General features: G+C 43.6%; 2 protein-coding genes across 11 annotated transcripts in view; one reads left to right on the top strand and one right to left on the bottom strand.

Annotated features, from left to right (window-relative positions):
* The window catches only part of LOC142571288 (parathyroid hormone/parathyroid hormone-related peptide receptor-like), a 1,032,566-nt gene that overhangs the window by 392,748 nt on the left and 624,051 nt on the right, over nucleotides 1-15,767 (top strand). The window lies entirely within an intron of this gene.
* On the bottom strand, nucleotides 1,373-12,529 carry LOC142573310 (uncharacterized). The gene is made up of 9 exons (XM_075682985.1): nucleotides 12,218-12,529; nucleotides 8,534-8,722; nucleotides 8,240-8,437; nucleotides 7,287-7,336; nucleotides 5,857-5,929; nucleotides 5,601-5,668; nucleotides 4,853-4,910; nucleotides 4,427-4,641; nucleotides 1,373-1,552 (listed from the first exon to the last, which is right to left on the bottom strand). Exons 1-9 carry the CDS (start codon nucleotides 12,231-12,233, stop codon nucleotides 1,373-1,375), a joined length of 1,047 nt encoding a protein of 348 aa, XP_075539100.1. The 5' UTR covers nucleotides 12,234-12,529.

Here is a 15,767-nt window from a genome sequence, read left to right as displayed (position 1 = left end):
ATGGTCATTAAGGGTTACGGACTGGATTCCAAGTGAAGGGAAGCGTAGCAGGGGGCGGCATAAAGTTAGGTGGGCGGATGACATTAAGACGTTTGCAGGGACAACATGGCCACAATTAGTACATGACCGGGGTAGTTGGAGAAGTATGGGAGAGGCCTTTGCCCTGCAGTGGGCGTAACTAGGCTGATGATGATGATGATGATGATGATGATGATGATGATGATGATGATGATGATGATGATGATGATGATGATGATGATGATGATGAAGGGCACCTAAGACGCGGACCTCTTCTATCTGCTTCCTTTATGCGTCCGCGCCTTAGGTGTGCTTCAGCCTCACTCAAATATTGGAGCTCGCTCTGTGCACGCTGCGCGCAGCGCAATGCGATTGTACGAACGATGGGGCGAGGCTGATGTGCTTTTAGAGTGCGCGCGCAGGGCCGCTGCAGAGAGGATTCGGTAGAGATAAGAGAAAGAAAAGCAAAATTGTAACATCATTGTAACTTTTGACTCGTTGTCTTTTGGTTGTTTGTCTGAATATCGCACATTTTATCGCTTGCATATTCTTTCTTAATGAAAAATAACCCCTTCAATCAGAGTCACAGCCTTGCCTGCTTTAAGTTCTGCTTGTTAGGACATCTGAAAAAGTAAATACGCGCTTCAATTTACTGTTACATGACACCCTTCCTGCACAATGATAGCGAATGGCTTGAGAGCACCTGCTTGTTGTGGATATTACCTAAATAATAGATAATTTCCACATCATCCAATTTGTAGCATCAGGACAGAAAATATATTTTTGAAATTAGTACTAGCCTCATTTAACAATGATACATGGAAAAATAAGGCAGAAAAATCTGGTTTAAACTATATGCATGAAATTCTCGCACTACTATACAAGGTTTATTCAGACACTGAGTGAAACAATCATATGACAGTCCGCACAGTTATTTGATACCTCAGGCGTCAGGGAAGACGAGCTAACAGCTCACAGTGGTTTACCATATAGCTGGCTACCGGTAATAGCGAATAAACAAAGATTGCAATTTTGACCTTTGCACTGTCTTGTGAAGCGTCACTAACATTCAGTCTTCCTTTTATCCGTCATGGTATGCGGGCAGAGGCAACTTATTCCTTCTTTTTGACCCGCTTAAAGCTTTCATATCTTGTTTGCTATGCATTTGATAAATGTTAAATAAGGTTATCTTTAATAATGCATGTCCTGTAAACTTAAGGCGCCCGTTCCTCACAAATGGAACTTGCAGTTTTCTATCAACCAGCAGTGTGCATAAAAACAGTGGTGCTGTACAGTCATTTTGAATTTATGACACCTTAGTAGTGACAAATTCTTTTACAAATCAACAAATTTATTACATGTATATGGTCATACCTAGCATCACTTCCCAGCATGCTGTCTCCCTGAAGTGGCGCTTGCCTTTTCCTCCCTGCCAACTGTAGTGCATAGCCACGTGATCAGAAAGCAGGTCCTTCATGACCCTCCTTGTAGCATCTACAATGCCAGTTCCCCCTAGTTTCTTCCATCGTGCCTTCTGCAAAAATAGTGCATCATAGTGAGTTAACGGAGTTAACAGACAATAAAAAGCCTGTGCAAGAAAAACACGACCAAGCACCCACTGACAAATCTATGTGCCAAGCCTTCCTTTAGTAAATTTCGATTACCCAAGTATTTCTATTGTCACAGTCGGTAATGTGGAAAGAAGACGACGCTGATGGTGGTCTTGGAGACGACGAAGAAGTGTTTTAGCAAGATCGATGCTCTACGCTTGTTGGCTCAGCCATTAAAAGCTACCTGTAAATAGACGAACGCTTCTTCCTTCCCGTAACATCATTGGTGGAGGTGCGGGGTAATCGAGCAAGACGGAGCTCCGCAGCGGACGTAACCTGGCCGCCATGTCTTCCGAAGGAGACAGTTCAACTGCGGCCCCGTCGTCGCCCCCGACAGTCATCCTGGCCCAGCCTCGCGACCCTGGCATGTTTTCCGGGATTGACAACATTGACGTCGATGACTGGTTACAGAATTATGAACGGGTCAGCGCATACAACAGGTGGGATAACACGCTTATGCTGGCTAATGTAATATTCTACCTCAAGAAAACAGCACGGGTCTGGTTCGAAACACATGAAGAAGAGATTACGAGTTGGGACCAGTGCAAACAGAAGCTTAGGGATTTGTTCGGCAAACCCGTCGGCCGCCAACGTGCTGCAAAGAAGGAAGGTCAGCCACGTCTTAAAGGGCATCGCGGACGACGCGTTTAACCTGCTTGTTTATAAGAACATCACAACGGTCAATGAGATCATTAACGAATGTCGCCGCTTTGAAGACGCGAAGAGTCGCCGCATAGTTCAACAGTTTACGCGCCTACCTAATACCGCAGCTTCGTCGACGTGCGAAGACATTTGTCCACCGCGTGAGCCCACCTCCTCCGAGAACGTCGTCCGTATCGTTCGGCGAGAAATCGAAGCAGCGTCTCCTGCCACGCCTGTGACGCAGTGCTTTGACGATTCCCGGCCGCTTGTGTCACTCATTCAGTCGGTCATTCGCCAAGAACTTGCGAATGTAGGTCTTCCATCCATCTGCTCCGCCAGCCGTCCTGACTTTGCTTCGTCTGCTGCCTCTGCCCCTGTTCACCGGAGCCAATACGGTCCGTATCCGAGCTATCGCAACCCGGCCGAATGGCGCACCCATGACGATAGACCCATCTGTTTTTCCTGTGGACGTGTGGGCCACATCTCTCGCCACTGTCGAAGTTCCTGGCCAGCCCACTCACGACCAAGCTTTCCCGCCTACCGCCGCTCCCCACTGAATCCTCGCCCGCCATCACTCTCCACCGAGGTTGAAGACGCACCTGACAACGCTCGAGCCACCGCGACCAGCCGATCGCCATCACCACATAGTCGCCGCTCCCGTTCGCCCCAGCTGCGTCGCTCTCCATCCCCAGCTTACCGTCGCCGCTCTCCGACGGGAAACTAACTGTCTCAAAGCCGTCTCAAACCTTACCTTTCTTCGACCGATGAGCCGCACCAATCAGGTGCTTTTTCCGACGGGGTTGATGTCACAGTCGGTAATGTGGAAAGAAGACGACGCTGATGGTGGTCTTGGAGACGACGAAGAAGTGTTTTAGCAAGATCGATGCTCTACGCTTGTTGGCTCAGCCATTAAAAGCTACCTGTAAATAGACGAACGCTTCTTCCTTCCCGTAACATCATTATATAATATCTTGCCACACAAGCAGTTTCATTTCTATAGTCAGATATGAAGTGGTTTTGGCTCTTGCGCTTACATAATGGCCAGAGCTTGATGCTATGCCATGCTAGCCACAGCTTTCTAGAGAAATACATTTCTTAAAATAGGAATGATGTCCAAGAGGACATATTCATGTCATCCAGTCATTCGTTTTTAATTTACAACTACTTCCTTCAGGAAAATTAAAACTGCAGATGATAGGATGGAAAAAAAATTAAAAATTGGGAGTCGGGAGTTTATCGCATTAATCAGCAAGAGCTGCATTATTGTGCTAAGCAGCAAAGCTTGACTAAATAACTTGACAAGCTGCAACAATGGTGCCGATGTTTTCTGTACTGATGTTCATATCTTGGAGGTAATGGGATTTGGTGCAATGGTTAACTGATGACTGTGACCAGTTTTGTGTTTCTGCAATTAACGACTGCACATTTATGTGACAGCATGTGAAAGTTGGCACAAAAGTGCGAATGAAACGCATTGATGAGACAACCTTGGCAATGCATTCTCTGCACCTTGCCTTTGCTTTGGCAGCTTGCACAAGGTCTTGCCTCCAGGCTTGGCGAAATTCCTTTTACCAGCTTCAGTCATCGCTGTCTTCAGAGTACTATGCAGGTGTTCATCAAATGCATAGCTGTTACTATGCTTCTTTAGTACTTGAAAATCATGCAGATGAGCGCAAAGCATCCCAAGAGCAACTTGGCAGCATATATGATGGCGTTCCCTACCTAACAACGTTTGCATGATACACAAGGTATAGCCTGCAGACATGGTGTGGTCACCCAATCAAAGAAATCAGCTGTACATGGTCATGTAGGAAGTCAAAGCCAACAAAGGTAGTTCAAAATACAAGCACTATATATGCCCGTCTCATAATCTTTTTGTGCCGCTTCCAGCCACAGACGCAATGCAGCAATGGCTACAAGTAACGCTGAGGACGAAGTCAAGTAGCTTCCCTAAGCAGCTTTCGAAGTAATATTTTTCAATAGTTAGATGCTCTCCTCAAACACTCCCTCAATAGACAGTAGGATGAGGAGTTGTACAGATGTGACCTCGCATGAACACCTTTTGAACGCAAGCACCACTCAAACATAAATGCTCAGCACTGCCTTTTGCACATGGCATGCAGAATCATGTTATGTAACTAGGAAAGTGTAGTTACCAGTTGCTTTTTCATGGATGCTGAACCTTTCAGCGAATCATCAAATTCCAAAAATGCGTCCATGTTTTGTGGCACTTCGATGTCATCCACATCATCGTCCAGATTATTCATCCGTGATCTCACCCAGGATGTCAGGAAGTTCAATTGTGACGAATGTTCAAGCTGCCGGTACCGGATGCCATGAAGCAGTCTTAGAAGCTCTGGCTGTAGTGCACCTAGACATTGCAACAACACATTAATATCAGAAAGAAAAAGCTTCAAAATAACAGGTAAATTATCCTGAATATGTGTGCACACTTCTTCCAATGCCTGTCAAGCACTTGTGATGCACTCTGCATTGACGTCCATAGAATACCACCTTTGGACATGCAATAAGTCCAAAACTAATATGCTAGCATTCAAATAAAATGAGCTAGCAATACTAACATTGGTCACATTTTGGTGCTGGTGTCATGTCCTTCCTTCGCGTAGATTCTTTAGCAACCTACAGAGGAAAACAATACCACCCTTCTGCACAGTCACCTCAACATACATGTAAAGATCATTACAAACAATATTAGTAATGTTTATGGCTTTGCAGAGCAAAAAGAAAGATTGGGAATCAAAAGCAAAGCAAGTTTAACAACCGCAGAGACTAGGAATGTTTCCCCATATGTTAGTAGTAGTGAGCCGGTTACTTTTTGAGAGAAATGCATTAGGAGACAGCTCGTGGAATTAAGATAAGCCCACCTATGAAAATCAGTGAAAAAAGCAACTTTCTTTTTATAGCTACACAGAACTGATGGCAATAGGGCATTAAAAAATCAGTTCTAAAAATTTAAGCACACTATACAGCAAATTTCACTTGCACAGAAAACGCATGCAATAAAAGCTAGGGTAATATGTCATGTGTGAAATGGAAGGTTTGTCTGCAGTACTATTTGCACATGCACTTGAAGACAGAGACACTGCACTTGACACTGCACTTGAGACAGAAACTACAAAAAGATGACACAGTTCCTAAAGAGTAACACATGCAGTCTATTGAATGCTAACATGCATTCAGTGTGTTAGTTCTTAAACACTCCTATATTCATCAAAAGTACTTCATTGTACGCTCTAGTAGCCCACTGATTTATACCTCTGGCTTTGCAACTGCCAAATATGGCACTATGTTGTAATTAGCAGTACAAACCTCGTTACTCTGGCTGCTGTGGCGCGATGTTCCAGCAGGAGCAGTGCAGTGACGAGAGGCCTTACTGCCTGCAGATTGTTGCATAAGAAACGTGTTCACGTTGACCTAAGAAGGTGCACTTAGGATGGCTTACCCTCCCAACCAAAGCACAGGAAAAGACTAATATTAATTTCAACAAAGCACAGTGTTTTAATGGCATTTAGGCTTCGAACACAGTGCAGCCAAGGTTCACTAAATGAAAATTAAATGTTATTACCGGTAGCTGCCGAAATCTGGGTAAGTGGGCCCTTTCTTCTTTTCACTAAAGGTTGCTTCTTTGGCTGCTTTACCTGCAAACAGACGGCTGTCAGACGATTTGCCCTATGTTGGTCAACTTGGTATACTTAACGAAAGTGAGACTAGGCTGCAGTTTTCATTTATGCAAAATCAAGCACCTAGCTTGGCTCAGTGCAGCAGTCGAAAAAAAGAAGGCGGAATGAATAGTTGTATCAGAGGATGCATTATAGTGAATATAACACAGTGATATACACACCACAAACACTATCTGGTACGTCAGAGATCATGTAGCAACAATGTGAGAAAATACATTTGATGGCTGTGAGCAAATTATGGCAAGAATAAATGTGCATGGTTAACTGTTTTAAGGCTCAATGCAAACAAATTCTGGTTGGCTTATGTTTTATGGGGTTTAACGTCCCAAAGCAACTCAGGCCATGAGAGACGCCATAGTGGAGGGCTCCGGAAATTTCAACCACCTGGAGTTCTTTAACGTGCACTGACATCATACAGTACACGGGCACCTTGCGTTCCACCTCTATCAAAATGCGGCCGCCACGGTCGGGATCGAACCCGGCTACTCCGGCTCAGTAGTCGAGTGCCGTAACCACTGAGCCACCGTAGCGGGGCTGCAAGCAAATTCTGGTCAATCCTATGCAGGTTATTGTAACCTGTGATTGAGAATGAAATGCCAGAAACAAGATAGTCATAAACTGAGATGACCTAAGTATTACACTGCTGCTGCCTTAATGACTGATGCGATGGTGCTCCTAAACAAGTTGCATTTAAAGCCAAAAGTGAAAGATGAAAAGTTGCTAGCATATCAACGATGCATGAAAGAAACTTGTTTTGTCTGCTTTCAATAAGCCTGACGTCATGCAAGTAATGGTTCCAGACTGCCAAAGTATTATATATTGGTTGCATTAAGGACTGGCCTTATACTAACGTAAGATTTGCATTCTTGAAGCTCACATATTCTTTAGGGAAAAAACATTTTTCTGCAAATACCCAGGTTTTTCTTGTAGTGGCTTTGGTTGCAACAAAGTAATACGCTTTTGAACATGACTTGTTAGCAGTGAGTATATTCCCAAAATAGTTTATTCAAAACCCTTGCTCAATGTTGAGTGGTTAAAAGTATTAGGCCATGAAGTAAAACTTCTAATGAACGACATTACAACATTTCAGTACAATTTGCATTTGAATGACCCCAGATGCAAATCAAAGCGAATGAAGTGTTTAGCTAGAGTGGTACTAAGGCAATGTAATATTATATAGCAGATTTGTTCGCATACAGGTGAATTTGCAGGCCTCAGTGTATCTAGCCAAGCATCCTTTAAATCACATATACTGAGCACACAGTTGCCGACAGGTGAATATGAAATGAAAAGACAGAGTGGCAAAAGAACACACCCACATAGCTGTCGAGGCACCGGCACTGCAAGGAAGAGACTCTTGTGAATCTGCGCAAGTAATTATTGCATAAATTAAAACAGGAGTTCAAATTTGGACCTTGAATTTATTATCCATGAAATGAAACAAACTTTGCATGCTGCAGTGGCTCATGGATCTGGCTCTCAGCTACCCGTCCCTGTGTACTGTGCATTGTCAGTGCACATTAAACAACCACAGACGGTTGAAACTTCATGGCAGCCATCCACTAGGGTGCCCATTTATCTCCTCTTTCTTTCACCCCCTTCTTCACAATTTCCCCATGACACAGTCCACATGCTTATGGTTTAGAATGCCAAGGCTTTAGACGGAATGTCCTAGGCAACAACCCAACTCAGCAATGTTGAGTAGTGACCTTGTCTACAATATCTCCGGTTTTGAAAAAGTGGTTGATTAAAAAATTAATTTTAATTACAGGGTTCAGGAATAAAAAGTCAGGAAAATGTAGATCACACTGAGAAACAGCAATTTAGGCTCTTTCCAACCCAATACCATTGAAGCATGTCTTTTCTGACCTGAAAAAAATGTCCACAAAATGCACTGCAGCTGCCAATGCCACTGTCAAGCAGCTGTTTTTGTATGCTGCAAACAGACGAATAATGGGAACCTTGTTAAAAATATTTCAACACAACGCTTTTAATGTGATCTCCAACTTTGTATTCATGAAACCAAAAATGGGAAATTTAATTCATCCTGATTAATTAACTTTGCAATACTAGATACACATCTCCCTCTCAACAATTTTCAGTAAGTTGCCGTCACCTAGAACACGTCCTTTCTAAAACCTTGGTTCAGCTTAGTTGAACAGCTAGTGTGCAAAGGTTCACGCAATAATATATTGTGTGTACACATCTATTACTACAGTTTTACATTCTTTTAATTGCCTTAGCTGCACTGAAATTGCAGATCCTTACCACTTAGCAGTTCACAGGCTGCAAAAGGCATTCTGGGAGGTGTTGGTGTAGTTTGAAGACTGTATGGCTCAACAGACTCATCTGAGCTGCTATCAAACTGCCGCTTTTTCTTCCTCCTCCTTGGCTCGTCAGGGTCTGTATCCAAGTTTGACGTGAGCTCTGCTTTGGAGAGCTTATTTCTTGGTTCTTTATAATTATCTAGAAAAAAACAGATATAATTGTCTATAAAAAAAGAAAACCTTAAAGTGCTGAACAAACTGGTACAAATTTCCTTAATAAAAATGCACAACTTACCATACATACCAAGAACCACGCATGTGGTTTGAATCCATCCTGAACCTGGCTCAGTGCAGCTTCTTACCATCTCTTGCACATTTTTAGCCTTTTGTGGCCACATACACATTCCACCACGTATCCAGCTGCGTCGTACTACAGCAACAGCATCTCCTTCGTCAGGAAACTTGACAATGGCAAAAGCTCCATCTTTGAAGAAAATAATAAACATTAGCGAAACTGATGATTCACCTCTTTACAAATGATATGCGCTCAGTGGCAAGCGGAAGAAATTACACTGATAATTAAAGATGCATGGTAGTCTGATAGCAGTCATTCACATGAAAAGACTGTCACCTTTCTGAACCAATGAAATGAATGCAATATGGAACAGGGTGTGGAAATTCAACATACAAGCAACTGCAAAAAAAATAATAAATTGTGCGGTGGTATATTTAACTAGAACAAGAAACAGAGCCCCGCTTATGCAAGAGGGAAGAACTACTGGTTATGGTTGCCACATGACACTACAAACATTCACATAGCCTTTGCTGACTTCACACATCATTCCCTGCCCACTTGCTCAAGCCCGTGCAACCAAACTCATAATGCAACCACTGTATTTTTAAACTACTTTAATTGCAGTCCAGCAACACAATCATTTAGTTTCAGTTCCCTTCTTTTTTAATGAAAATAGCTAATCCTTTTACAAGCATAGTTTAGAGTAAGACAACCATATGTACATTAATTATTGGTATAGCAACTGTACAAGCTCACATATATGCCGGGATATACTGCAAGTATCTGTTAGAATAACACATATCACTGGGAAAAAACAGCAAGGCATCCCAAGAAAATATTATTTGCCGAAAAAAACAAGGTGTTGTGGAATAAAAACCAAAATTATCATAGAAAGAGGAAAGTCTAAACCCTATTTGTAAGCTTCACTGCCAGGAGAGATTTGCCAGTATTACTGAACATGACTTCGCTGACTTATCTCCCAAAAAGAGGCATATCAAGAAAAGCAAACAATTCTAAGTGAAACACCAAGGCAACATTATTGAACATGTAAAAGAGGAAAAATGGCTAAACCATTGCCAAATGGAAGCTTCACACACTTGCACAATACTTCAGAAAATGGCTGCACATGAAGAGGAGAGGGGTTAGAGACAAAGAACACATTGAGAAGTGATGACAAGCAAGGGTAGTCATAAAGATCACGTTTAACAGAAAACTTATGACCAACAAGAAGCACATCTCTAGAGTGATATCCCGCCACAATATTCCACCATCCAAAAGGAGGCACGTGTTGTTAGGGCATGCCACAGTCAAAGTGAAACATTGGTGTGTTACAAGCTTACGGTACTGTTGGCCTTCCAAATGATCTGTTAAAGGACCGTCATCATGATGGAAAAGCAATGTTGGCTCTGCCTGCTTCCTTCTTGCCTGTGCACTGCTAGATGCAGCCCTCTCCTCACTAACTCTCCTACAGAACTGCTCCAGTGCCATACAGGGCTTACAGTGAAGCCTCTTTAATTTCTGCATGAAATTCTCAAGCGGGAAGGCACTCCAACTGTCTAGATGCCCCAAGTTTCTAACATCTTCTGCGAGGTGTATAAGACCGTGGACATTATGAGACACAAAGTCTATCCCGTATATGCCCTTAAAGGTGGTCACAATGTGCTGAAGCAACTGTTCACCACAGTCTACAAACTGTACACACAATCTAGGGGAAGCTAGGATTGTAATTGCACAATGTAAAACCATGAAGTTCCCATGCAAATCACTTCGTACAAGGTGATAAAAAGTTACAGGCCCCAGGTAAAGCAAAAGGAGTCGAAACTCTGTTGCCTTCCACCTGTCTAGCTCACTCAATGGCCTTGGTCTGCGGTTAAGCTCACATGGGATACAAGCTGCAAGCTTTTCAATTCTTTTACAAATCTCATCTTTTACTTGAGCGGCCATATTGAATGTTGACCTCGAAGCCGCAGCAGCTTATGCATAACTACTATGCACACCAAATGCATGTAGTCAAGAGGAACCTGTTTAACTAAGTGAAATGAGAGGTTCTCAAGAATTGATGTGCCAATATGGTGGTCCTCATCAGCGTGCTCCCTAAAGCTGACATCTGTTCTAGGGGCCGCATTCAGTTCTGGGAAGCACATTCGGCCATTAACAAACCTGCCCTCTGTTACACACTTTGTACAGCTGCTGTATCCACTGTGTCCTTTTACTGACAGCACAAATGCACGGGCAGGGGCATCACAACCTACAGCAAGGATTTGTACTTCGATGACTCTTCCCCTAAAAAATACCCCTCCTTGTGCTTCACTGAGTTCTGAAACAAACTCCTTCAAGAACTCATTGCTATTTGCAGGTTTGCTGTGCCCAAAGTACACACCAATGGGAAAAGGCTCACTACTTTCAACGTTCTTCAATTGACATAGTATGGGCCAAAACTGCGCCTTCTTGCTCTTAGTCAGAGGCAAGCCATCTATGTTAACAATGAGTTCTAGAAGTTGAGGTATGGTGCACGTTTCCCTCAAAGCATGTTGTAGGCCAGCCACGAGACCAAAATGGTAGTACTGTCCGTTTCCGATACTGACTATTCCTTGAATTCGCCTGGGCGTTCCTAGCAACGACACAGCAGACCTTGGCAGTTCAGTAAGTACAGCTGGCGATGAATTTCGGAGGTCTTTCAGAAGCGCTGTGAGGCAGCGGTGTGAAACATTGAATTTAACTGCCCAAGACTTCAAACAGTCTTTAAGGCACCCTGTTTTCCTGTCGCTTACACTACACTCAACCATCACCGGCGGCAGCACACGAGAGCGTTGAAGAGCACCAGGCGATAAACATGCATCGAGTTCATGCTGGGGCGTGCACGCCACTGAAACATGCGCTGAGGACGGCAAAAGGTCTGAGAAAGAATCACATAACTCAGGTTCTCCGTCTGAGTAGTCTGAATCAATTTCTGCTTCGCACGCCACCTGCAAGCTCGTGCACAACAGCTGCGATGACGCAGCTTCGAGGCTGGCATCTACAGCGCCTCTAACGTGACGCCGAAATGAACGTCCAGACTGACCCGTGTCGTGTCCTGCGTATCAATCAAGGATGCTCTTGAAAAGGAAGTTGCTTTCAAACGAGAAAAATGTATTAAAAAATTGGTTTTCAAAAAGTGGAAGCTTTCTCTGTCCGAATTGGTATGTCATGCAAGCTGAGATTCACCAGGAAGTGTTTGCAAAAAAGTCATCTGTAGTGGTCCAGTTTATTTTAAGTGCTCGAAAAATTGGCGAATTGTACACAATTTTGCAGCGCAGCAAGCGAGCGGCATTTATCCTAATTGTGCTCGGCACAAAGTTTACTATTCTAGACTTTCATATCTGGCACCACAGTTCCATGCAACCATACGGACATAACAGAAATTCAAGCACTTGCCGCGCGTCAATATAATTGGCTATCTTGGCTTCCGCCCAGCGTTCTCCGCCGCAGTTGAGTTTGCGCGGGAACTCTACAAAGAAACGCCATGCATAGCGAGTCGCGGTGCCGCGGTGATCTTATGCAGCTAAACAACACATGCATACAGTCATGCTCCTTTGGGACGAATACAACACGGCATACAGGACTAAGACTAAATAACGGCTCCATGGCCACCTTTGGTCCTGCGTGCAAAGGAGGCGCATGAACAAGATGTGAAAAATTACTTACCTTTGGACGTGCTCATGGCCACGCCAGCGCCGTTCACTTCAACGTGTGTTGCAATCGCGGCGCGCGTAGACAACGCAGGCAAGCTAAAAGCCCTCCAAAAGCCGAACCATGGCCGAACACGCCGAAACACACGCAGCCCGCGCTGCCGAAAGGAACACAGCGGCACACGGCAGGACCGCAGCACGTCAAATGCTTCATATATGCATCAGTTATAATTTGTTTTAACGTAGACATAAATGACAAAACGCATTTGTTTTAAATTTGTGTCCAAGTATTTTTCAATTTGTTTTTTATTTTTATTTATTAGCAACTGCCGACATCTGAGCGCGGCAAACCTCAAACTTCGAGGAAGAACCTATAAATAGAATGCGTTGCACACGTGCTCAACATGAGGTGGTGTTTAGATGCCAGATTGATCGAAAAGCAAAGAAACGACTAGAACATTCCCCTCAAGGCCGCAGTGTTTATTATATATCTGACGAGGCGAAAATATATTGGGCAGGTTATTTGAAAGACATGCATCCCTGTAAAAAGCACCTGATAGTAAAAGTGAACATATATCCAGGTAAAGGAAGCTACTGCGAGAGCGGGTCTTACAAAGCTTTGCACAAAATTGCGGTAAGATTGCATCTCAAGTAAGTGTCCGCATTATAACCCGAGCGGGATATCCAGGGGATAACGTGTCAGTACGCAGGACATCCTGCGGAAGCACGCAAATGAGCTGGGATATGCGGATATGATTCGGATATCCCTGGGACCTGGTGTTGTCACTGGGTTCAAGAAAGCGCATGAAGGCCTAGGGTTCACGTACGAGACTCCTACGGAAGGTCGATTGCAGTACCTTGACATATACATAAGACAGCGGCTTCCAGATGTACTGGTGCTACAAAACTAGAGGAGAGAAAGAAATCCTGAGATATGACGCTTGCCATTCTAAAATCATAAAAAGAGGCATCGCCAAGGCTTGCATCAGTCAAGCAGTTGAAGAATCATGCCGGCATGTTGGGGGGGGAAAGTACTAATTTGCAAGTAAGCTGCTTAATATACCGTGAGTACCCGAAAAGTATGGTGGTGCAAATCTATGAAAACATGTTGCCCGAAATCATAGCCACAGCAAAATGCAAAAAGTACCGCAAAAAGAAAATTGGAAAAACGCGTGGTGTTGCCTTGCATGCATTGGTTGTCACATAGAATAAACAAGACAGACCAACGCCACGATCAAGTTCTGTTTTCCGCTGCGCAAAAACTAAAAGGCATGTGCAAGAGGGTGAACGGAGAATCCAAAGAAGGTGATCCATGTGCTATATTCTGTCACACTAAGCACGTGAAAGAGCACGTGGAATGTACTAGTTCAGTGGTTTACCAAATCTCACTAGATTGCGGGAAAGTATACATTCGGAAAATTGGAGGCTGTCTAAACGACAGGTTACGGGAGCACAAATACACCCTCCCAGCTACTGACAGCACCTAACAACTTCGCTGCGCACTGCAAACAGTTCAAATGCTCTCCGCTACTAGAAAGCACCACAGTCATTGGTGCATCAAAAACAAAAATGGAGCGAGAAATACGGGAGGCACTTGCGATATGAATAGAAAAAAAGATGTGCGTAAGCACTCCGTCCATCGTGCTTATAGAAGCTGAGGTTGAGTTCACCAGGGCGAAAGGGTGCAAGTGAACGATATATTTCCTACCCAAAGTATCATCACATGTCGTCACGTTGTCGTATATTTTTATATCCCACCCACGCCACATCTCCTTGTATATCAGCGTGTTCTGTAACAGTTTTATAGTCAGTTGGTAGTTTGGAATACGTACGTCCGCGTCTTGTCCCTTGTGTTCGTCAGTGTAACACTAAGCGCAATATAATCATGAACGTCCACCAACTAGCCTCGTTCATTGCTTTACTAAATGTCTATTTATAAGGCATTATTTGATTCTTACATAAAATATTCACATTTATTTTTTAGGGTACGACAACGGATACGAATTTCGCACGTCTTCTCAAGTTACACACAGACACACGCAAGAAAAAAAGGGCTTGGCTAGTTATTACTAAATTGCCAACCACAGCACCTAGTTCCCAACTCTTCGAAAGGCTTAAAGTAGTCCCAGTATATAACCTATATTGGCGCAAACTTGCCCGTGAACACTCTTTTTGTGTTAAAAAACGGAGCCCTTTCTTCTCTGACATTTCAAACATACCACTACCAGATCCGACGTAGCATACTAGAAATACTGATCAGTGGACAATCTCACAATGTCAAAATAAGGCATACAAATGCTCCGAAAGTATTGGCCTAGAATGCTATATGATTACTGAAATCTAAAATTGTTTTTGCGGTAAGTTTCACATAACTAGCTATGTTATTTACTAGATAAAATGAGTAACATGTATGCTGTTGCAGACATTTCCAATATACCAGGCACGTACGCAGCATTATCTTTTCCGGGGGGGGGGGGCTGGAGGGGGGCCATGCCAAAGTAACTTTTCTATGCAAATGAGGCGGAGGGTATTTATACTAGTACAAATGTGAATATTGCCACCATTCGCTATAAATACGCGTAAACCCGCAAAAGAGAATTGAAATAAGGTGTATTTCACAGCTCGCCCGTGAGATACACCTCTTCTTTACTTGGCAAACAACGAACCACATCAAATGGACTCGCGTATGAAAGATGGGCAGGAAGAACCCTGCCAAGAACAAGTTAACAAGCGAAAGTGCAAAATAAAGATTTCTAGTAGCGTTTTTACAATTAGCTCTGGAAGAATTACATAGAAATGAATATTTTTGGAACAATCACAGTTCTTTTGGATCACTCGTTTACTGCTCTGCCAAGTACCAAAACCGACTCGTGTTGTTATTTGGGAAGTTACTTAACGATGCGTGGTCACGAGTCCCGTAACACCGCGTAGAGAGCAGGACGCTGCGGTTCTATACTTACTGCGCTCAGCAGGGAAGGTTAGAAAAACACCCCCATTAGCACAGCAGGGAAATGGCTACATCAGGCGGCTCGATTGATTACTGTAGAAGCGTCATTCAAAACACTCGGAATTATTCTACACATCCGGCGGCGTTTTCTTTACTTCCTTTTTAAATGATGAGATGCTGATAAATATTTTTACAAACAGTTCTCGCTTTTCCTCCCTGTTTGGATGTCACCTTGGCTTTCTCCCTTAGTAGATCACTTAATTTCTTATGTCCCTGCGACTCTTGTTTCCAGTTGCCAATTTCGCTCAAAAAGGGCTGTACAATTAGGGAAAAACCAGACGAGGTAACGGGTGACAGTCATATTGCTTATGGGTTGAACGGTTATTGCAATGTATGAAGTTGGACGCTATTTCGCAATATTTTATTTTCCACCTTATCTAACGCATATCGCGGATATGTGGTCCCGAGGATCTGCCAGCGTCGCGGCGAGCCGTCACTTGAGGAAACAATGAAGCACAAGGTAAAGTTAAAGGCATTTGTCGTTTTCTCCGGCCAGAACTCGTTCCACAAGCATACAGACCAGCTGACTATGAACCGAATCCCTATCCCGGCCCCTGGA

This window comes from Dermacentor variabilis, chromosome 2 (genome assembly GCF_050947875.1).
Source record: "Dermacentor variabilis isolate Ectoservices chromosome 2, ASM5094787v1, whole genome shotgun sequence".
Classification (NCBI taxonomy): Eukaryota; Metazoa; Arthropoda; class Arachnida; order Ixodida; family Ixodidae; genus Dermacentor; species Dermacentor variabilis.
The sequence above is the reverse complement of the archived record's forward strand: the minus strand, read 5'-3'. Positions and strand labels throughout refer to the sequence as shown.